The 23,737-nt window shown below is 44.7% G+C and overlaps 1 protein-coding gene and 1 long non-coding RNA gene across 7 annotated transcripts in view; one reads left to right on the plus strand and one right to left on the minus strand.

Annotated features, from left to right (window-relative positions):
- Window positions 1-3,256: 3,256 nt before the first annotated feature.
- LOC126996235 (cytospin-A-like) overlaps window positions 3,257-23,737 on the minus strand; it is a 141,786-nt gene continuing 121,305 nt past the window's right edge. For 4 of the 6 annotated variants that reach the window (XM_050856600.1, XM_050856602.1, XM_050856601.1 and 1 more), the window contains 14 exons: window positions 19,769-20,065; window positions 16,457-16,593; window positions 15,984-16,086; window positions 15,443-15,595; window positions 15,064-15,182; window positions 14,602-14,749; window positions 13,872-14,075; window positions 10,694-10,963; window positions 10,426-10,582; window positions 7,670-7,852; window positions 6,324-6,478; window positions 5,849-6,148; window positions 5,231-5,518; window positions 3,257-4,699 (listed from right to left, as the gene is read on the minus strand). In XM_050856600.1, the coding sequence (XP_050712557.1) occupies window positions 4,610-4,699; window positions 5,231-5,518; window positions 5,849-6,148; window positions 6,324-6,478; window positions 7,670-7,852; window positions 10,426-10,582; window positions 10,694-10,963; window positions 13,872-14,075; window positions 14,602-14,749; window positions 15,064-15,182; window positions 15,443-15,595; window positions 15,984-16,086; window positions 16,457-16,593; window positions 19,769-20,065 (2,604 nt within the window). In that variant the 3' untranslated portion in view covers window positions 3,257-4,609. The remainder of the gene's footprint in view (window positions 4,700-5,230; window positions 5,519-5,848; window positions 6,149-6,323; window positions 6,479-7,669; window positions 7,853-10,425; window positions 10,583-10,693; window positions 10,964-13,871; window positions 14,076-14,601; window positions 14,750-15,063; window positions 15,183-15,442; window positions 15,596-15,983; window positions 16,087-16,456; window positions 16,594-19,768; window positions 20,066-23,737) is intronic. The other 2 variants (XM_050856599.1, XM_050856603.1) reach the window with 2 other exon arrangements.
- On the plus strand, window positions 17,508-19,697 carry LOC126996237 (uncharacterized). The gene is made up of 3 exons (XR_007751114.1): window positions 17,508-17,806; window positions 17,901-17,994; window positions 18,059-19,697. It is a non-coding gene; the product is annotated as an uncharacterized LOC126996237 (long non-coding RNA).

The following is a 23,737-nucleotide window of genomic DNA, read 5'->3' on the forward strand; positions in this document are numbered from 1 at the left end:
AACCGGGCGATAAAAGCGGACAAGGACACCAGTATTGGAAAGAACTTAACGCTATTACGACAATGAGTAATACCTTAGTTGCTGGTTGGATTCAAAATACTTGTCTAATCTATTCTTGAAGGCCGTAACTGTTGTACTATCAGCGATATCACAGAGTAGAGAGTTTCAAACATTAACAACTCGATTGAAGAAGTGTTTAGCTTCGTACGACGAGAATCTTTTACCATTTATCTTCAAATTGTGATTTCTTCTTGTTCTATTTGATGGGGACATATGAAAGAGCGAAGTACTGGTATGAGCCTTAGTGTGTGGAATGACCTAATGTTATGTAGGGGGATTGGTATGTGGGTATCGGTGACCCCACGGAAGTCCCTGTTTAGCTAGATGTCCTGTGTGTGGCCTACTTTCAAAGGTACGAAAGATGAATGAAATCATCATCCTCTAATTGACAGTGTAAGCCTTTGTGTGTAGAAGAGAGAGAGAGAGAGAGAGAGAGAGAGAGAGAGAGAGAGAGAGACCATTGCCTGCGTGTGTGTGCATGAGTGCACGTTTAATCAATACTCACGACCTAGGACAAGCAAGTATGGCTTTGTCCACCACGCACTCACTCACTCACTCTGCTTGCATTCCGTAGATTCATAACTTATTCTTCAGCAGCCTACACCCGTGCGTGTTGGGGGAGGCAGCCACAACTGAATACAATCTTCTGAAATAATAACACGCATGATTTTGTGGACAAGGAATCGGTTCACAGTAGAGTTTTATGACAGGCTTCGTTTTTTAGGTCTCTGCAAAGACTCCTTAATCTCATGTTCGTCCATGGTGCAGTTCTCTTTCTCGAATACAAAATTTAATGTAGGAATCCTTTATATTTTTACTCATGAATCGGTACTACTGCAGGAAGGACGTATGAATTTCTGAACACGGAATCGGGTCACAGTAGAGGTTCGTGGTACTTCAACGGGCCAGAGTCACAACCAACCAAAATATTAGCAGGAAGAATGTAGAATCACTCCACCGTATTTAAAACTGGCATGCAACAACGTGATTTTCTAACTAATTACCTAAACACTTGACATTAATGAAATCCTAAGGTTCGAATATGATCGCTAAATTCATTCGCCAAGGAGTGAGCAAAGCATAGTTAAGTGGGACGAGTGTGTGTGTGTGTGTGTGTTCCCTCAGGAGTATCATTTGGTGAATATATTTTCGCGTTGAGAGGAAAATCCAACGATTCACCATATATCCAGTTTATCTAAGCACACTACAGCCATGACAAAAATAATACCCTCGTGCATGAAAGTCTTCGCGGAGATAGAGTAACAACGTCCAGAGAGCGCCAATATTTTAAGTGTCTTTCTGCACTGCCTCGGTCTGACGTCACGGACACTAATTACTGGTAACCTGACTGGCTTCGTTTTTTATGTCTGGTGTGTGATTTCTTCTAAGGGATAAAAACATGTATGGTGAAGTGACTGCAGGTTATTCATGTTAATTCTTCAGTTGGTTGTGACTGGCCCGCTGCGGCGTCACGAATCTCTACTCTGAACCGATTCCTTGCGCACAAAATTTAACGTATTATTATTTCAGATGGTTATATTCAGTTGTTGTGGCTGTCTCCCCCCAAAACGCACGGGTGTAGGCTGCTGGGGAATGGTTGGGGTCTAAGGAATGCAAGCAGGTCACCTCACGTCACGAATCTCGACTCTGAACCGATGCCTTGTGCGCAAAATCATACGGCCGTCCTTCATGCGGTCCCACTTCACGAGTAAAAATATGAATTCATTAGGATTCCTACCGTGTTGCAGACAGGTGGGTTCTTCCTCGCCTGACAACACAGTAAGAACCTTTGACCAACGCTAAATGATATGCAGAAGTTAGATGCTGATTAATGTTCACCCATTCAATAAAGAAGTCGTGATAATGTTATGTCCCGTGTCTCGCCTTCAACTTGGGCAGGATTAGCACAATACCCACTCATATATGGCACTTTGCTTTGCTCACTTCTTGGCGAATGAATTTAGCGATCGTATTCGAACCTTTAGAGTTTATTAATGTCAAGTGTTTAGATAACTAGTTAAAAAACCACGTTGTTGCATGCCAGTTTTAAATACGGTGGAGTAATTCTACATCCTTCCTGCTGATATTTCGGTTGGTTGTGACTGGCCCGTTGAAGCGTCACGAACGTCTACTGTGAACCGATTCCTTGTCCACAAAATCATGCGTGTTGGAAGCTGATATTTTCCTCGCTTCAACAGTGTCATATCCCTCTTAGTGGTGTGGAATATCATTTTGCAAACCCTTCATCTCCTTCTACTTCCCAAAGAGTGTCATACCCTTGGTTGTTGTGATAATACAGCCATCTACTTTATTTTTTACAGCAAGGGAGAGACAGCTCAAGGGCAAACGTAATAGTAACCCCTGACATCTCTCCCATTCGCCCTCCAGCAGTTTCATCTCAGCATAGCAACTCGTAGTATGGCACGCTGTTGAAAAAGTGGTGGAATGTGTCTTTTTCTGTCCGTTTCAATAGCTTCGCATAATAGGGGTTGTTGTGCTGTACTTGGAGTGAAAACGTGACTATTTTCATCTCAGATTCATCTCAGCACAGCAACTCGTAGTATGTATACCGCGCTGTTGAAAAAGTGGTGGAATGGGTCTTATTCTGTCCGTTTCAATAGTGACGCATAAAAGGGGTTGCTGTTCTGTCCTTGGAATAAAAACGTGACTATTTTTATGTTTCATCTCAACACAGCAACTCGTAGTATGGCGCGCTGTTGAAAAAGTGATGGAATGCGTCTTTTTCTGTCCGTTTCAATAGCGTCGCATACTAGGGGTTGTTGTGCTGTACTTGGAGTGAAAACGTGACTAACAAGCCACTTTTTTAACACCATTGAGTCGTTGCTGTCCGCCACCTTTTCAACAGCGGGTCATAAGAGTAGTTGACTTGTGAACTAGGTCAGTTCCCTCTCTCTGCCTTTTCATTTGAGGTTCATTAGTTACTGTGGTGATTCTGAGATAGGAGCATTTTGTCAAGTCTCAAACCATACTGTCGCAGGTCACAGCTTTCATAGGCTTTGTTTGGTAGTTCCTGGTTGCTGATTCAGATTTTTTCATCTCCCTAAATCCAGGCTGCAGATGAGGCCGTTTTATACCCAACCTTCCCAGCATCCCTCAAGCCACCTTTTATTTTAGGGCAATCCCAAGCATGTCATTTACTTAGTTGTTTGGTTTAAGGATATGACACCACAGCACCGAAGCTTCAGTGTTTATTATAATACTGCATTCATGTGTGCTATAGGAACTTGCAAGCATACATGCACTGTTGCACTAGATGTACTGCATATGTAATCACCATAAACCTAAATATTAACTATGTACAAGCAAAAATACAAAGCCACTGCAACAGGTCCACTGAACTGTCATTACAAAACTTTGTACAATATAATAATGTAAGACCTTTAGACAGATAAGAAGCTGAATGAACACTTTATACACAGATGCAATGACTCCTCTACCAACCCACAGGTCCATGGCATGAGCGTGTGGAGCTAACCTTTGTGTGGTGGCCAAGGCGTCCACCTTCCTGACTTATGGAAGCATGCAGTTGGTTACACTTATTACAGTTCATTACAAGCAAGTTTCTCGGTAAATAGGTAAGGCACAGCTCGATTATGGAAATTCACTCATGTACACTCAAGTGCACATTTTAAAGTTAAACATTTAAGAAAAAAAGCTGATTGGTATCCTCAATAGCTCAGTGAGGAATAGATAAGAAATAATTATTACTATTCATTGCATCCTATTCCATGCATAAAAATGTTATGTACCGCTGTAGGCCCCCAGCACTGTAACCCTCACAGCTCAGTTAGTACCCAGCCAACTGGAGCCAGAGCTTTACCTGCTGGCACACTGGCGGGCAGGCAGGCACTCTAACAAGCAGTGTATAGGTAATGGAAATAGTCTGGAAGTTATTGAGAAGTTATCACAGCTACCCTCTTGACAGAACTTTCCTGGAGCACCACTGCCACCTCCCCGCCCCCTCCCTCCCTCTCGGCGGGGGATCAGACCCGTCCCCTGCGTGTTCCTCTTTGTACTCAGGAACCGCCTCAGACACCTCTGGTCTCCACACAGCCAGGTAAGAACAGCAAGATTCTATATTTGTCTTTTCCATAAAAAAAAAAATATCAGACTAGACAGATTCATTCCTTATTAATACATAAATATGGTCCATGGAAAGAGAACGCAGCTACCACGAGCTGGAATACAGACAATAGAGCTAAATTTGATTGAAAGAAACTGCACAATGTATACATAAAAATAAGGAAAAAATATGTATATTTCTCTTAAAAAAAGGCACTTCACAATAACTAAATGGTAATGATATATGTATACTTAAATCTTTCCTACATGCAATGAGTGTACAAAAATATGATCTAATGTCATGTTTGAAGAAGGCCGCTCATCAGTGTGCTCCGGCAGGGACTGGACTGCTCCACGGGCGGACACACATGCTGGGCGGCACAGCACCTCACAGGACAAGCTGGGGGCCACCTGACCTCCCACGGCAAGCAGAGGCTCACTGTGTCCAGGATGACTCGTGGAAGGTTCAGGTTTCAAAGTGGCAGTATATGGAGGTGACGTACGTGTAGACCGTCTGCCAGTTGGGCCGCTCGGATGTGATCATGTCACTTACATCCTGAAAAATAGAGAAGTGGTCACACTCAGTGCTGGACTGACTTCATCAAGACAACAAACAACAGTAGTGAGCAGCACAGCAGTGAGTACCAGTAACAAAGCTCTAAGAGGCCCCAGTCCCCACTGAGAAAAATTTAACCCGTAATGGACCTGTTCAGCTTCTGTTGTTTTCTCTCTTTGTCTTATCAACTCTCTTATAATAGCATCCAAAGCCCCAAGGAGCTGCCCAAAACTTAAGTTCCTATATCGATGTTTTATTCCTACCTGGGGAACATATTCAGGCTGGGTGAGGAGTTTTAGGTCTGTGAACGGCGGGTGGGGAGGTGCAGCGAAGGTCGTGAGCTGGCTTCCTATTGGCTCATGACCTATGCCACACCCACACACCCCAGTCGCACCTCCCACACGCACACAGACCAATCACACCGGCTCCCATGTATAAAAATAGGCGCACTGAGCCTGAAGATGTTCCCCAAATTGCAACTAAACTTAGCTTATGGAAGGGCTAATCCACACTACTACTCTGTACACCTACCAGCTGGTTGGGGATGCCCACAGACTCTGCCGCTGATATTGCAACTTGGAAGTTCTCTCTCTTGTTCTGAGGTGAGAGGAACTTATAATTGATTTTCTCAGGAAGGTAAGTGTCCAGGATGGCACACAGGGCCAGGCCGTCATTCCAACTGGAGCTGAAATTGGTTATGTCGACGTTGGTGTAGCCGACCGTCTTGTTCTGGCACCACTTGAGGAGGGCGTTCCTCTTGGAGCCTCCGTTCTGGGCAAGGGAGGCCAGCGGGTCCTTCTTGTCCCCGACAGCACTGATCTGTAAGCCATTGGAAGAGTTGGTAATAAAAATAATGCAGATACAGAGTTTTAATTACCTTAATACAAACACTACAAAGGCCTACTGTTTTTTACAGCTGTTATATTTACTCATGGATAAGTTGACCCCCTATCAAGACTAAAAGGAACTCAACTTAAGAATAAATTTAACACCACTAGAAAAGTAACGTCCATATTGAAGTTAATCCTCTCAACTTGGCCTTAAAACATCACTACTACTACTTTTTTTTCTACCTTTACACAAGCATCTATAGTATAAGTACAGGAAGCTTGGAAGAACTAACCGATATCCTCCTGCCCATCCACCCACCTGTCCGTAGCTGTTCCGCCGCATGCTGTGGTCCAGTTTGTTGCTCAGGATGGAGATGGGTTTGGACACGCTGTTGTCTCCCGGGGGCCCCATGCTGCTGATCTTGGTGGTGGTCTTGTCCGACAGCTTGACGGTGTTGGAGAGGTTGGAGGTCCCGGCCGTGGACTTGGAGAAGGTGGACTGGGACTGGCTGAGGCCCTCCGAGAAGGAATTTCTCTGGAGTGCCCGAAGAGGTGACTGTGAGCCCAGGGTGTTCCTAGCGTCCTTCAGGGGGGAGGAAGGACCACTCCGAATCATACTCTGAAAATACATGGAACACTTGATAGTAAATGTGATGCATAGAAATAAACAGACCACTCCTTATCATACTCTGGGAATACATCGACCTACTTTGTTTTAGTGCCCTTGACCTGTCTCCCTTGCCGCAAATAAATAAATAAATAAATAAAAATATAATAAAGTTCCCGTCCCTCACCTCTGTGTCTGCACGTTTCAGGATGGGGGTATTGGTCTTGTTGCTGTTGTTGTTGTTGTTGTTGATGTTCCCTTCGCTGGAGGTGCTGCAGAGGCTGGAGGTGGAGGAGCTGCGAGAACCTGACCGAGTTTGCCGCGTTGCACTCTCTATGGACTCTGTAGGGCGGAAGTTGTGGTCAGCTGGAGTGGATGACGAGTGTTAAGGCTTATGGAGGGGGTCAGTGAGGTGGAGGCATTGATGAGAGCGGTAAAAGAAAATAATTGACAAGAGGGAAACAATAAACTCAGGATAACTTCACTTCAGATACAAAATTAATTCTTGATGACTGAATTAAGATTATTTTTCTCTATAGTTTTGTCTTTGAATCTCTCAGGGACCATTATTTCAGGTACAAAAATTAATTCATATTAGTTTTTTTTTTTTTTCTATATATAATTTTGTCTTTGTATCTGTTAGGAACCATTATCTCAAGTACAAAAATTAGTTCACATCAGTTTCAATCACTATTTTTTTCTATATATACTTTTGTCTTTGTATTTGTTAGGGACCATTATATCACGTACAAAAATTAATTCACGTTTCAATCATTTTTTTCTCTATATATAATTTTGCCTTTATATCTTTTAGGAACCATTATTTCAACTACAAAAATTAGTTCATAAGAGTTTGAATTATGATTATTTTCTCTATCAATTTGTCCTTGCATATTTTAGGGACCACTTCTTTCCCTTTTACTGTATACCCAAGACTTACTGTGTTCTCATTTTCATTTTTTTTAACAAGGAATGTGTGAAGCTGATAAGGCAAGGCACACACAAAAACACACAACCACTGAAGCACAAAACAGAGGTTCTCCTGAAAGCATGTAAAGCAAATCTCCTCAGCTGGCAAGGTGGTGTCATGTCTCGTCCAGCCAAAGATCAGTTTTAGGACATCAATTTGTACTTGTTTCACATCTGAGGAATTTTTTCAGCATTCTACAAGTCATAATGAAACTGTCTTACTGGTTTCAATTTCATACATGGAATGCTCTTTATAGACTTTTTGTTTTGTGCCAATAAGCAGAGTGGACTGGCTAACTTAACTGTTAAATCATAGTTGACAATTTGTCAATACTATTACTTCACTGAAACAATCTTAACTTGCATTTACATTAATTCTATCCATATCACAGACAATAATATTTTTTTCAAAGTTTCTATAATCACTGTGACACATCTAGCATGGTTCAGGAATTTTTGGGTATAATTTGATCCCTCTGGTGTTAAGCTGGGAATCCACACACTGCTGATCAAGAAAACATTAGCAGGCCCAGCGGGAGCCAGCCAGGGCCAGGAAAAGCTCACCAATGAGAGACTTGACCCTTGAGTCTCCTCTGGCGAGGGGGCGAGTGTTGCGGCGGTCAGCGAGGATGCTAGGGTCGCCGTTAGGCAGCGCTGACGGCATGGTGCGCACTGACCGGCGGTCGCTGCCACCATTGTTCAGGCTGGTGGTACTGCTATTGCCTACAGGAGCACACACTTTCGAGGCTGTGGCAACAAAACGGTGGGTGCTGTGAGCTGTATGAGGGCAGGGGCAACAGGAGGGTGGTGTGGGGAGGACAGGAGAGAAGCAGGAGGAGGAGGAATGGAGGGATGAGAGGCAGGAAGGGAGGAGAGGAAGAATGAAGGGATGGTAGGCGGGAAAGTGGGGTAGGAATGGAGGGATGAGAGGCAGGAAGGGAGGAAGATTGAAGGGATGGTAGGAGGGAGGGTGAGGAGACATGGAGGGAGGAAAGGCAGGAAGGGGGAAGAATGAGGAGATGGCAGGAGGGAAAAGTGGGGTAGGAATGGAAGGATGAGAGGCAGGAAGGGAGGAAGAATGAAGGGATGGTAGGAGGGAGGGTGAGGAGGAAAGGCAGGAAGGAATAAGAACGAAGGGGAAGCAGAAGGGGAGGTATGGGAGGAGTGGCGAGAGGAAAGGCAGGATGGGGGAAGAATGAGATGTCAGGAGGGAAGGTGTGGGAGGGATAGAGGGATGACAGGCAGGAAGGGGATAAGAATGGCAGGGGTATGCAGTCTCTAGTGTGTAAAACCTGAGCACTGTTCCATTGGGCTTGGCCTCAAAATATATCTGGGGTGTCCAAATTTCTTTTATGTAGCGAAGAATTATACTTTTTTTTAATCTTTTCTTATGGCATAATAGGGAGGCCAAGAAGGGCAAAGAATTATGAGAAAAATGCCCATAACAGCTGCCCTGGTAAAAAGTAGATAAGGACAACAAAATATAGTTATTAATTTCGGATCAAGAGGTGTCATGATGCTCTCCTCTTGAAAGGGTTAACAGGCAATAGAGTACATGATGTTATTTTCCAATCAACTCACACAAAAGTGGAGATCTGATGGACTGGACAGCAATAAGCCCACCAGCCACAATTTTTGGTGATTTCTGACATTTTAAAGAATGGAGTGAAAACAGAAAAAAAGATCACTAAACAGCATTTAAAAGAAGGGAACAAAAAGTATGAAGATCCTATCAACTAAGAAGTAAAGGGAAGGAAAACCAGGGAGGAGCGATGAGGGAGGGAGACATGTGCTGGTCTGTAAAGCTACTTAACCTCCTATGTACACTTGTTCTTAATGCCACAGTAAAACATCTACACCAGTGCTCCTAAACCCAGGTGGATGGTTCATCTTAGAGGGGAGGAGATAAAGGGTCGACAGCTCTTTGGGGAATCGTAAGTCCCATCTGTGTTGCTCCGTGAAGTTGTCAAATGGAGACATGAAAGTTAGTATTAATAATCAAAAGAAATCATATGGCTAACTAAGTGAGCAAGTATATATATATTTTTTTACAGTGAAGGAAACAGCTCAAGGGCAAAAAAAGAAAATTATGAAAAAAAAGGCCCACAAATCACTGCTCCTATAAAAAAAAATTAAGAGGAGTGGCCAAAAGAGAGGTCATTTTGGGAGGAGAGGTGTCCTGATACCCTCCTCTTGAAACCAATCTTTTTCCTGTATAGTTTTCAAGTCAAGATTTTAACATAAGAAACACTGGTGGCCATCGACTCAACCACCTTTCCTACGTCCACAAGAGGGGGAGATGATGCCAGAGAGAGTTGAGGAGCACTGATCTAGACTATCTGAAGCCCAAAACAGCAAATATCACACAAAAAACTTTGCTTATATTACCTATGGCTGGGTGACACATATGAACATTACACAAGAGCTCTAAAACACTCAGCAACTCCACTCGGCTACTGTCTGTCTGTCTCTGTCTCTTCCACAACTCCACTCGGCTACTGTCTGTCTGTCTCTGTCTCTTCCACAACTCCACTCGGCTACTGTCTGTCTGTCTCTGTCTCTTCCACAACTCCACTCGGCTACTGTCTGTCTGTCTCTGTCTCTTCCACAACTCCACTCGACTACTGTCTGTCTGTCTCTGTCTCTTCCACAACTCCACTCGGCTACTGTCTGTCTGTCTCTGTCTCTTCCACAACTCCACTCGGCTACTGTCTGTCTCTTCCACAACTCCACTCGGCTACTGTTTGTCTCTGTCTCTTCCACAACTCCACTCAGCTACTGTCTGTCTGTCTCTTCCACAACTCCACTCAGCTACTGTTTGTCTTTGTCTCCTCTAAACAAACGCAGGATTTATGCAAGAACAAAGCGGATAAGCAAGCCATTACACTCCTCCAGACACTTAACAATACAACGACCACGCCACTGTACCTTCAATGCATAGAAACAACCCATAACATTTTTTGTACTGCGACTGACACAAAAATTCCCTAACACTGAAAGGAACCTGAACTTGAAATATTGTAAATACTTGTGTAAACGCCCAATTGTTTAGTTAGTTTCTTGAGGTCCAGTTTAGGTGGTCAGTGATGCCATGGATAATATTTTTATAATGGAGGGAAGAAGGAGTGACTTACAAAAGGTTAACGCATACACTGAAATATGTATAGCAGGGAACTTGGTGTAAGAATTGTGAGTGAAATATTTCTGCAAATGCATGAAGAAAGTACAGTGACTGGTCCTTCCCTTCCCTGACTCCAAACACACCCACCCACACACAGACATCCACAACCACCCACACCCACACCCACACCCACACACACCCTTGGTCTTCTCTGTCTCCAGTGTCTTGACTTTCTCCTTCAGCACCAGGTTCTCCTGCTCCAGTCTCTCCCGTTCATGTTGCGCTTCAGTCTTGAAATCATTTGCCACTCGGACGGTCATCAGCAGGTCATTCTGGAACTGCTGCCACTCCTCCTCCTGAAGAGAGACTTAATGTTGTATCTTTTCCTGGACACATGAACACAGATGCAGACACTGATCACGTACAAGTGGTTCCCAGCTTGGCACTGGGAGGAGTGTCATGCGTACCTTCTTGTTCTGCTGCGCCCTGCCCTCGGTGATGAAGCGTTCCTTCTCCTGCAGCTTCTCATTGGCCTCCTGGAGCTTCTTCTGCGCCTCAGACAGGTTTGCCTTCAGCTCCCTCTTGTCCTCCAGGTGGCGCTGGCAGGTGAGCTTCAGGTCCTCCACCGTGGCCTTCACCACCTCCACCTCCTCATGCAGCTGCAGCCGCTCTGTCTCCAGTTGAACCTTCTTCCAGTCTGCATCCTCCAGCTGACTCTTGGCATTGTTGCGCGCCACCTGGTGAGGGGAGAGGAAACTGAATGGGTGCTGAGTTCCCTACATGGCTGACAGAGAGAGAGAAGAAAGGCTATGAGGTGACTGGATGGGAAAGGCCAATAAAGTGGTTACTGGGAAATAAAAACTGATGACGCAACACAAAACGAAGACCTCTGGCAATGAAAGACAAAGCTAAAACAATTCCTATGAGGGTGACTGGAGCAGAAAGCTGTGGGGTGACTGGGTGTGGCAGGCCAGCAACGTGAGGGTAAAGCTAAAATTGGAGGCAAGTTCATCTGCATGTTGTGTTGCTGTTCTTCTTTGTCTACTTGACTCTTGAGCCTGTGGTGGGGGCCAGAGTGACATTCGGGTTACCACAGTTTATCTTTCCCAGGTTTCCATAGGTACTAATTGGTCAACCAACCCAATATGAAGGATGAACAGCTGGGTGGCTATGTGCTGAGTGTCAGGCCGGGCCTGAACCAGGGCCACAGACTTGTGGCTCCATTCTAAACTCTATGCCTTGGGGGAGCTTGCCTGACAAAATGGTCACCAGCAAATGAAGAAGAATGATAAGACATTGAGACTTTGTCTTAAGGTATTGAGAGAAGTTACCTCAATCACCAAGTTGTTGAGTATAGTATAACTCAGTAACCAAGGTGATCTAGTTACTGGGAAGTTAAAAGTGATAGTAAGACACCAAAACACCTTGAGTGTTAAGCACTGAAGGACGGGGTTACCAAATTCATAGAGAAAGTTATTCAGTGCAAGGCAGTTATGATCCAGTGACTGTGAGCATCTCATTTGTGTAAGACAAAGTTCCCAAAGAGTCTGTCTGAAACAAAGGAAAGCATATATACTTGTGTAAAAGTCAATCTTGTGTAAAATTTGACCCCAGTCATGTCAGTTGTTCAGTTGAGGAATAAGTTCAATGGCCTGGAAAGTATCACCACAAAAGCCAATTGCCTAAACATGGCCATAAAAAACTATACATCGTTATTTAACTTTTACACATGTATATATGGAAGGTCAAGCCTCTAAAACTAGCATTAGGCAGAAAAAAGGCACAATGGCAGGCAAGCTTACTGAAAGTGCAATGAAAGTTACTGGAAGATTAAAGCTTCCTGACAATCTAATAAAAAAATCTTTTAAGAAAAACTAAGGTGGAAGGGTTACAGGACACAACTGCTATCACCAACCATGAACTCACTGTGACTCTGTACCCTCCTCTGAGCATAGCCACAGGAAGTCTAGGGAAAGTGGAGGGAGATTAAGGAAGGGAGAGAGGGGAGCAGAGGATAAACTAGGGAGAGGAGGGAGAAAGGGGAGTGGAAGATGGTCTGAAAAGGGAGAATGGAGATAAGGAAAGAAAGGGGAGTGGGGAATGGTTAGAGAAGGGTGGAGTGAGATGAAGAAAGACAGGGGTGGGGAGAGGGAGATAAAGGGGAGAAAAGGGAGTAGGGATGATCAGAGAAGGGTGGAGGGAGATACAGGGGGAGAGAGAGAAGTGGGGGACGATCTAAGAAGGGTGGAGGGAGATACAGGAAGAAAGGGGAGTGGGGAGAGGGAGATAAAGGAAAGAGGAGGGATGGACCTGGCCTGTCAGAAAAGAGCTACTGAGTCATGAGTTCAGGGTACAGCAGATTAACATTTCTCTTACCACAACTAAACAAGAGGGAACATTCAAGCAGTAAACATAACCTATAGAAGACTTGCACTGGCTATACACCACACAAAGCAGAAGGGGTAAGAATCTCAATATACTCACTTGGGATGCTGCATAGGAAAGGGCAGGAGAGTATAGATGGGAAGACACCACAAGAATGAGTGACAGACAAGGTTAGCAGTGGACAATTATGTGAGATATTTAGGGATAAAAGGAGGAGGAGGAGGAGGAGAAGCAGGATGGAAGATGGGGGAGAACAGAGAAAGAAGGAAAGAGGAAAGACGACCCAATGTATAAGAGAAGGGAGGATAAATATATTGAGAAGAAAGAGTGAGGATAAATAAGATGGAGGAGAGAGAAAAAAGGGAGATGACCCATTGAATAAAAGGGAGGATAAATATATTAAAAAGAAAGAAACTCCATTGAGAGAAATAAGATGAAGAACAGAGAGAGAGACAGAAGAAAGGAAGATGACCAAATAAATAAGGAATAGGAAGAGAGGATAAACACATTGAAAAATAAAGTCCATAGAGAAGAAATTCCTCCCTAGACACACCAACAGACTGAGATACAAAACACTGAGAGAATATTTAACCTACAGAGGGACAGAAAGATAAACAGGGATGCAGGGGAATGTATGTGTAAGAGAGAAGAGCAGGGAATGAATGTGTTAAGGAGGATAGTAAGAAATGTATATGTAAAAAGAGCATAGCAAGGAAATGTATATGTAAAAGAGAATAGGAAGGGAGGAATGTGTTAGAGCATAGCAAGGAAATGTATGTGTAGAAGAGAATAGGAAGGAAGGAATGTGTAGAGGATAGTAAGCAATGTATGTGTTAGAAAGAGCATAGCAAGGAAATGTATGTGTAGAAGAGAATAGGAAGGAAGGAATGTGTAGAGGATAGTAAGGAATGTATGTGTTAGAAAGAGCATAGCAAGGAAATGTATGTGTTAAAAGAGCATAGCAAGGAATGAATGTGGGAAAGAAAATGTGTAGAAGAGAATGTGAAGGAATATAAGTGTGAAAAAGTATAGAAAGGAATAATATATGTGTAAAAGAGTATACCTAACAACACACATAAGGCAACTCTAACACACTAAAGAAGAGGAATCAGAGAAGAACACTTTTATGAGAATCAGAATCAGAGACCAACCGAGCTACAACAACACAACAGCCTAACTAACCAACAACACAAATCACGTCAACACAACAACAACACAACACCACGACAAACAACGAACGTCAGGACCGATACCACTTACTTGTGTGCCGCTTACCATGAGTTCGTCCTGGAACACAGATATCTGGTCCCGGAGGCGCTCATTCTCACAGGCGGAGGCATTGGCACGCTGCTGGAGGGCTGCGTTTTCTTTCTCCAGGGCGTCCTTCTCCTGCCTGACCCTCTCCAGGACGTCGGGCAGCTTGCTCTTCTCGCCTGATATCACGGCTGCCTCCAACTCTGTGATCTGTAGGTGGATGATGTCATTATACCTTTGTGGAAACTATATGTCGATTGGATGTATTGGCATAGTGAGAAGGAGATGTTTGATTAATCCGTCCACTGCGACTGGCACGGATTTCACCTTCACTGGTAGCCTGGTGACGTTTACTCCCAGGTCTTTCTCTGCCTCTGTGGTGGATAGTGGAGTGTTTCCCATGTGGTATTGGTATGCATGACTTTACATTTCTCTTCACTGAACTGTAGCAGCCACTTTTTGTTCCATTCCTGTAGCTTGGTGAGGTCTTCTTGTAGGAAATCCGCAGTTACGTGGTTAACAGAAGCACCTCTAACTCTACCATTTAATTTAGAATGGTCAATGATGCAAGTAGGAAGCAGACCAGGAGTTAAAATAATAATAAAAGTAAGCCAAGTTATACACCAACCAAAAGCAGATGGAGGAAGATAAGGAGAGACACAACACCCTCATCATGTCCCTCCTGCAAGAGTTCAAGTCCTAGGGAGGGATAAGAATGACACCCGCTCGTCCTCACCTTCTCCTTGGCTGCCTCCAGAGCTGTCTTGAGGCGAGTTGTCTCTATCTCCGAGGCTTTACAGTTCTCCTGGGCCTCCGCTAGCTGGTTCTCCGCCGCCTTTTTCTCGTTGGTTGCAGCCTCCACCATGGCCTCCAGCAACTTCATCCTGCCGGCAGTCTTCGTGTTAGGGGCTGTGGGGCGTGTCTGTGGTCTGTGTGGTGTGCAGTGACAGTGTGGTAGTGTGATGGGGTGTGAGTGGTCTATTGCATGTTTATGTATTGTGTGTATATTAGATTCCCTGGGTTATGTGGTATTCAAGTCCTTAATGCTTCCAGAATCTCTAAGGCAACTTAAAGAGAATTGCCATACATGACCTATGAGTATGACCTATGTTAGTGACTTCAGTAAAATGGGGCCGTGAGTAGCCGTTGTGATGTAGTACCAGGGCACAACCAGTGAACTCTGCCCTGGGAGCCTTACCTGTCCCTGATGAGCTGAGTCTCCCGGTGGAAGCGCTCCTCGACCTCCTTGGTGTTGGTCAGCTGTTGCTCCAGTTCGTCCTGCTTGATCTGCAACAGCTCCCGGTCTTCTTGGGCGCTCTGTAAAAGTTCAGGTCCATGACACTCAAAACTTGATGATTATACCCTACTGAGGATACTACTGAACATGTATTCTCCTTCAGAGCAGCAATGATCACTATTTATTGATTTTTCTTGAGATATTACTGGGACTGCAACTTGCATTTAACAAAGGTAAAAGTTCAATCCCTCACTTCCTCTTTTTCCTTCACGACTTATGCATGCCTCCACTTCCCTGCCCATGTTAGCCCCTGCTCTGTGGTTGTTGAGGACCTACGCACCTTGAGCAGCTCCATGAGTCGCTGGGTCTTCTCACACTGGGACAGGTCCTGGCTGTTCTCGGACTGCTGGATCACCATGTGCTTGAGGGTGTCGTTCTGGGAGCGTGACTCAGCCAGCTTCTCCGTCTGCTGCGTGAGGGACTCCAGGATGACCTAAAACACACACACCACTGAATAAGACTGTGTGGGTATATAGGAGTATGTTAGTGTCCCAAATATCAAGGAGTTATTGGATACATGAGCACATATTATTGATTTTAAGCTATTCTCTGACCAATGGACAGTACTATTTAATTTCATAACTCAATTTCTCAGTGAGTTTTGTTCATCTCAGTATGTGCTCTGTGCTATTTGAGACCTCCTTGCCCTAGTACATTATTAGATCTCACTTCATAATTAATCTCAAATTATCAAACACTAATAGATTAATTATTCCTCCAAGTAATGAATATTTGGATGTCCCTTACAGACAGAGGGGACCCAAGCACCTGCATAGTTCACTTGCACTTATAACCAGGTGTGTTGTCCTTCCGTCACCCACCTGTTTCTCCTCCTGAAGCTGCTGCACCTCCAGCGTACACTCAGCCAGTTGTTCCCGCAGGTCATCCAGCTCCTGCAGCGTGGCCTGAAGCTCCTCATTGGTGCTGCAAAAAAAGATTCGCACTTACGACACAGCCAAGGAAACCCTCAATCATTATGTATACTGTGTTCATGTGTGTGCTAATGTGTACCTCTCTATTACTCTCTCTTGTTGGTCTTGTTACTCTTTTCATACATATTACTATTGCAGGGAAGGCAGAGGTTTGTGGCGGGGAACCTCACCATATTAGTTTGTTATTTAAGAGAACCATATGAATGTGCAAGGTCATATTAATCGCTATGTAATTACAACAGAATTTACTTTCAGACATTCCAATAAGAGTATATCTATCACCCAGGACAGATAATACAGACTGGTGCACACTGAAAAATATGTGTTATGTGTCCCCCCACTAGCATACAGTCGGGCCTCACCAGTAGTGTGTCTCCTCCATCTGTTGTATGCGGTCCTGGAGACACGCCACCGACACCTCCGACACGCTGGAGGTGGATTTGTTGTCCCACTCGTTGCGGTCTGCACAGGAAGACGGGTCCTCGCCCTCGCCGCCATTCTGGGGAGCAAACACTCACGTCACACACAAACACAAACTCTATGACCAAGAAGCACCTCTCCACCCGAATTGACCTCTCTTTACTTTTGTCTATTATGGGAGCGGTGAGTAGCGGACTCCCCCCCCCCCCTCCATGCACTTTTTGTTGCCCTTGAGCGGTCTCCTTTGCTGTATAAAAAATAAAAAATAAACACTGCTATGGACACTGTACCCACATAAGAAGGGTTTGGGGACCAGTGATATGAAGCATTTGGGTTAGAACAAACTTACACATATTCTTCATTCAAAATTCATCGAAAAGTCACACACCAACACTAACACCATTGCCAGGAAACACCACCAGAATCACCACCCACACAGGAAGAGTATAAGAACCACTGACCTGATGTACCTGGCTTAGAAACAATCTTAAAATATTTCCCTCACTCAAAATTCATCTGTTCATATATAATAAGGTATCCAAGTACTCCCACACATCTGTTACTATACTACTACTACTGATCTTTTTTTTTTACAGTAAACGAAGCACCTCAAGGGTATAAAAGATAATAATGGGAAGAAAAAAAAGCCCACTAATCACAGCCCATATAAAAAGTTCAAAAGAGTGGCCATAAGAGAGGTCAACTACTACTACTACTACTACTACTACTAATAATAATAATAATAATAATAATAATAATAATAACCATAACAACAGGAACAAATAAGATCACCCACTGCCCTCTCCCCCCAGCACAGCACCCAGGACCTACACTGTTGACGGTTACGTGGGACTGGAAGGAAGGCTGGGGTGGATGCTGGTGATTGGAGTTGCCACTAATCTTCCGGAGTGGTGACGTGACAAGCTGGCGGAAGGCTTCTTTGGACAGGCGCCTTGGAATCTTGCGTCTGGTGGCCATGGCTGAGCGAGGACCATGCCCGGCGAACCAACCACAGAAAAGCCACCTTCCTAGTCAGCCAGCTTCACCCTTGATTGACTGTGAGACTCTTTATCAACAAGACTCGATCCTTGTATTCAAAGTTTTGGTTTTGGTGTGCATGAACAGATATCAGGGTAACTTTGGGTTATTTTTGTGGTATGTTGCTACTTGTTTAGTGCTTGATTTCAGGGTTACTTGAGGTCTGTATTGTGGTATGTTGTTGCTTGTTAAGTGCTTGATTTCATGTTTCTTTCTTGTACCATGTCTGCCTCTTGATTTCAGGGTCACTTGAGGTCTTTCTTGTGGTATGGTGGTTCTCTTTCAGCCTCTTGATTTCACGTTTCTTTCTTGTAATGTGTCTGCCTCTTGATTTCAGGGTCACTTGAGGTCTTTCTTGTGGTATGGTGGTTCTCGTTCAGCCTCTTGATTTCACGTTTCTTTCTTGTAATGTGTCTGCCTCTTGATTTCAGGGTCACTTGAGGTCTTTCTTGTGGTATGGTGGTTTCTTGTAGTGTGTCTGCCTCTTGATTTCAGGGTCACTTGAGGTCTTTCTTGTGGTATGGTGGTTCTCGTTCAGCCTCTTGATTTCACGTTTCTTTCTTGTAATGTGTCTGCCTCTTGATTTCAGGGTCACTTGAGGTCTTTCTTGTGGTATGGTGGTCCTCATTCAGCCTCTTTGTTTATGTTCAGGAGTAAGGAACGGTCTCCTCAACACAGCCTGAGTCACTCCTGTTTTGTATGGTATATAGCCACTTGTTTAGCCAAGGAACGGTCTCCCCAGCACACACCCTGAGCTACTCCACTTTCTCAAGTATCCAGCCACTTGTTCAGCCTTTCAAGTGTTATGTCAGGAGTACAAAAGCCTCCCACCAACACGAACTCCATGGACTGTGGGAGGAGGACCTTGAGGTGAAGGGAAATGACAATGAGGTGTGGCTGTCATTTGTTCAACTTCTCAGGTGTTGTGGTTAAGGATGTGCCTCCCTAACACACACAACACCTCTCACACACACACACACACACACACACAACCAGTATCTCCTTGCACTGAGGGAGGAAGATGTTGATGTGGATGAAGAAGAAAGAGATGGCGTAGTTGTCACTCCCTGGGCTGGCCACACACTGCTCCACACAATCAACAACGGGTGATAACATCAGCTTACAGACAATCTTATCAGGAGCTAATCTAACGCCCACCCGCCCTCTCCCTTTCCCTTCCTCCTTGGCCGTCTCTATTCCAGGGATCAGTATGTCTTGAGAGGTGACTGGGAGGAGCTTCTGTGGCCCAAGACGAGATGCTTAGGTATATCAGGGTGGGATTAAACTTTTTGTGTTGAGGTGAACTTGAGCCGTGAGGGAAAGCCGTCACTGTTGGCTCAGAGATGTGGCGTTCGGAGATTGTGTTCCTGTTTTTCGTTTTCCGTTCCTGTTCTTGTTAATTTTGTTCGTTTGGTTTCATATTCGTGTTCTTGTTATCTTTTTGTTATCACTGTTCTCTTTCCTGTTCGTCTTGTTCTTGTACTTTTTCTCTTTTTCTCTTCTTTTTCAATTCTTGGTAGACGATTTTGGGCCAGTCTGTTCCCGTTCTTGTTAATTTTGTTGTGGTTTTTGTTCATCTGTTTTCATATTCGTCTGTCTGTTTTTGATTTCATGTTTTTGTTATCTTTTTTGTTATCAATGTTCTCTTTCTTGTTCATCTTCTTGTACTTTTTCTCTTTTTTCTCTTCTTTTTCAATTCTTGGTAGACGATATTGGGCCGGCGCGAGTGACCTACAGGAACAGTCATGAGCCGGAAATGTGTGGGAGGTGGACTATGAACTGTGAGCACTGGAATGTTATATTTATAGTGCTTGTGATATGACTGGTGACTAAACATGATAATAGTAATGATGAATAGAAACCAGAATGGATCACCACCAGGGGAGGCAGTGGCTGAGAGGTTAACATGCCAGCACAGTGTCCAGGATGATGCAGGTTCACATCCCACCCACTGCCACAAGCTAGGATTTTTCAGTCACCGCCGAGTGGCCTAAAACTACCCACATGCTGCCCTGACGACCAACTATCAACCCGGACTCTAGATTCTCTCTCTAAAAGTGAGGATCAAAAATGGGCTCTGGGGGGCAAGCAATATGGCTCTACAATAAAAACTTGCCTGTATCATTAACACGCTGGGGCCGACCATCACCCCCCCCCCCCAAAAAAAAATAATAAATAAATAAAATAAAATAGAATAAAATGCTCCATGCACTCACCTGGGACACAGTGCAGACCTTGCTCAGCAGTAACTCCTTCTCCTGGTCCGAGAGTGGCGAGGCTTCCACGGACACGCCAAGCTGCGCGAGTCTGTCCTTCAGCAGCTTGTTCTCCACAGTGAGGGAGTTGAGCGCCTCCCTCACCTCCTGCGGCGGCACGGGGGATGTAGCAGAGGTGGTTGTGGCGGTGGTGGTCTTCCCAGAGGAGGTGATGTCACTGCCGCCACTCTTGCACCTGTGGCACTCATCGCTTGTGGTGGCGGCAGAGATGGCACTCTCTCGCTCCCTCGCTGACTCCTGCAAGATGAAGAGTGAGGTTAGTGATGCAAGAACACATACATAGATTGACATGAAAAAGGAAATGCAGGAAAAGAAGCATCTGTAAATCAAATATAAGGAAATACATGTACAGAGAAAAATCATGAATGGTGAACTTAGTAGGGCAAGAACACATATATACATACATACAGAAAATTAGATACGTATACCAATAAATATAGATGTACAGAAAATAATGAAATAGACAAAAATGACACCTGTAAAATCGAAAAAGACTTTGTAAATATATTTAAAAAGATGATTCCTGCTACACAATGTTTAGTGATACAGAAACACACACACACACACACACACAAATAACGAAAACAAAAACAGTAAACAAACAAACGTGACATCAGTAGAATTGTTAATGTTGTTGTTGTTGTAAATATTATTGCTATTATTATTACGAACAGGCAGCTTATAGTATCCAACTCCTGCCTCTCTACTTAATAATAATAATAATAATAATAATAATAATAATAATAATAATAATAATAATAATAATAATAATAATAATGCTTTTAGAAATTGATAGAAACGCTACAGAAATTGACGAGAGAGAGAGAGAGAGAGAGAGAGAGAGAGAGAGAGAGAGAGAGAGAGAGAGAGAGAGAGAGAGAGAGATTGCTTCCTACCCAGTGGAGGGAACTGTGACCCCAACGGAGAGAAAGCCAGGTTACTCTCCACAAAGACCTCCCTCCCTCCCTCCATCTCTCCTCCTCCTTCCATCTCTTGCTCTCTCTTCCTCCTTGACTCTCTCTTCTTCCCTCCCTCCTTCCCTCCATTACTATTTCTTCCTCCTTCCTTCCTTTCTTCCCTCCCCTTCTCTCTCCATTCTTTCTTATCTCTTCCTTTCTCTTCCACTCCTCCACAATACCGATCTCTCTCTCTCTCTCTCTCTCTCTCTCTCTCTCTCTCTCTCTCTCTCTCTCTCTCTCGTCTGCCAGGTATGAGTCACCACCTGTTACACACACACACACACACACACACACACACACCGAAGTTGACTTGTCCAAAACCTGTCATTTACAAGAAGAAAATCAAAAGGAGGAGGCGGAGGAGGAGGAGGAGGAGGAGGAGGAGGCCATGAAAGGGAGGAAGAGATGATTTTAAAGGCACTGAGAGAGAGAGAGAGAGAGAGAGAGAGAGAGAGAGAGAGAGAGAGAGAGAGAGAGAGACGTATAAGGTATCAAGTTCACGGTACAAAAAAAAAAAATAATGAGCATAAACAAAATAATTAATGAGATTCTGATTAGCAACTTTCAACGCTAGCCAAAACTGAGATAGGAGTTATTATATATACTAATTATAATAACCTCTCTCTCTCTCTCTCTCTCTCTCTCTCTCTCTCTCTCTCTCTCTCAGAACAGATATGAGAGAGAGAGAGAGAGAGAGAGAGAGAGAGAGAGAGAGAGAGAGAGAGAGAGAGAGAGAGAGAGAGAGAGAGAGAGAGAGAGAGAGTCCTTATGACCTTCGCTTGCCTTTCACAAATAAACACTAAAACTGATAAATTGAGTCTTCATAAGCTACTACTAACACACACACACACACACACACACACACACACACACACACACACACACACAGATGGATAGAGAAATGGAATGATGGGGATAGAGGGGAAAGGAAAGGAAGGGAAGGGAAGGGAAGGGAAGGGAAGGGAAGGAGATGAAGAGTTGAGAGAGGGAAGGGAAAGGAAGGGAAAGGATGGGAAAGAAAGGGAAGGGAACAGAAGGGAAGGAAAGAGAGGAGAGGGTGGGGAAGGGAAGGGAAGGGAAGGGAAGGGAAGGGAATGGAAGGGATGAGAATGGAAGGGAAGGGAGGGAAAGGGAAAGGACGGGAAGGGAAAGGAAAGGAAGGGTTAGGGAAAGTACTGGAAGGAAAGATATAATAGAAGAAAATAAAGAAAAGGAAATAAAAAGGGAAGGTAAAAGAAAGAAGGGATGTAAAGGAAAGGAAAGGAGGGAAAGAAAGATACGAGAATGGGAAGGGAGGGAATGAGGGAGAGAGGAAAATTGAGAGGGAGAAGGAAGTGGAGGAAAGGGAGGAGAGAGGAAAAGCGTGTCTCAGAGATATCAATGATGGGAGGGAAAGAGGGAGAGAAAAAGGGAGGGAGGGAGGGAGGGAGAGAGAGGCACTGTTTCCCTCCATTCCTCCCTTCCTCCCCTTCTGATTAACCATGTTCCCTCCGATCTTCCTCCCTGTCACCTCTCCCTCCCTCCCTCTCTTCTCTCCCTCCCTCTCTCAATTTCCTTTCTTGCTAACTCGACGATTTCTCTCTCTCTCTCTCTCTCTCTCTCTCTTCATGGATAATGTTTCAGGATCAATATAAAATCTCTCTCTCTCTCTCTCTCTCTCTCTCTCTCTCTCTCTCTAGTCAGAGGCAAGTTTAAAATTCAAGAAAGCAGGAGGAGGAGGAGGAGGAGGAGGAGGAGGAGGAAGACGATTATGTAGTAGCAAGCACACAACCCCAGTCATCTCCTCCTCCTCCTTCTCCTTCCTCCCTCAACCTCCAAACCTAATACCAGTTCTTAACCTCCTCCTCCTCCTCCTCCTCCTCCTGAAGGTGACCCGAGCTCGTGTTTCCTGTCTGGACCTGAGGTTAAGAGAGAGAGAGAGAGAGAGAGAGAGAGAGAGAGAGAGAGAGAGAGAGAGAGAGAGAGAGAGAGAGAGAGAGAGAGAGAGAGAGAGAGAGAGAGAGAGAGAGAGAGAGAGAGAGAGAGAGAGAGAGAGAGAGAGAGAGAGAGAGAGATATAAAAAAAAAAAAAAAAATAAATTAATGTAATGGAAAAAAAAAAGATAAAAGTGTGTGTGTGTGTGTGTGTGTGTGTGTGTGTGTGTGTGTGGAGGGCATTGGGAGGGTGACCTTGGAGTGGGAGGGAGGGAGGGAAGGAGGGATGGAGAGGAGGGAGGGAGGGATGGAGGAGGAATCTCTCACACAGCTGGGCCTTCCCTCCCCTCCCCCCTCCCCCCCTTACCTTACCTTACGTTCCCTATTATCGTACTACACATTTTCCTCCTCCTCCTCCTCCTCCTCCTCCTCCTCCTCCTCCTCCTCCTTCCAATCCTTGTCCCCAGTCCACCACAGCAACCCCCCCCACCCCTCTCTCTCTCTCTCTCTCTCGTTTCCCCTACACTATAAAATATTTACCCCCCCCCCGCACGACCCCTCTTACACACACACACACACACACACACACACACACACACACACACACACACACAGAATAAGTTGAATTATTAATGCCATGAGTTGCCTTTGGGTTAGGGGGGAAGGGAGGGAAGGAGAGAGAGATGGAGGGAAGGAGGGGAGAGATGGAGAGAAGTAGGGAAGGAGCGAGAAATGAAGGAATGGGAGAGAAGGAATTAAGGGAAGGCAAGGGAGGGAAGGGAAGGAAGAAGGGAGAGATGGAGGAAGAGGAGAGGAGGAAGGGAGGGAAGAAAGGGAGGGAAGGAGGAATGGAGGAAGAAAAGGGATGAAGAATGGGTGTCTATATAACACTGACATGGGTTAGTGGAGGGGGTAAACCTCTCTCTCTCTCTCTCTCTCTCTCTCTCTCTCTCTCTCTCTCTCTCTCTCTCTCTCTCTCTCTCCTGCTTCCCATCATTCGACTTCATTATAAAGGAGGAGACGGAGGAGGAGGAGGA

Source organism: Eriocheir sinensis, chromosome 9 (assembly GCF_024679095.1).
Source record: "Eriocheir sinensis breed Jianghai 21 chromosome 9, ASM2467909v1, whole genome shotgun sequence".
Classification (NCBI taxonomy): domain Eukaryota; kingdom Metazoa; phylum Arthropoda; class Malacostraca; order Decapoda; family Varunidae; genus Eriocheir; species Eriocheir sinensis.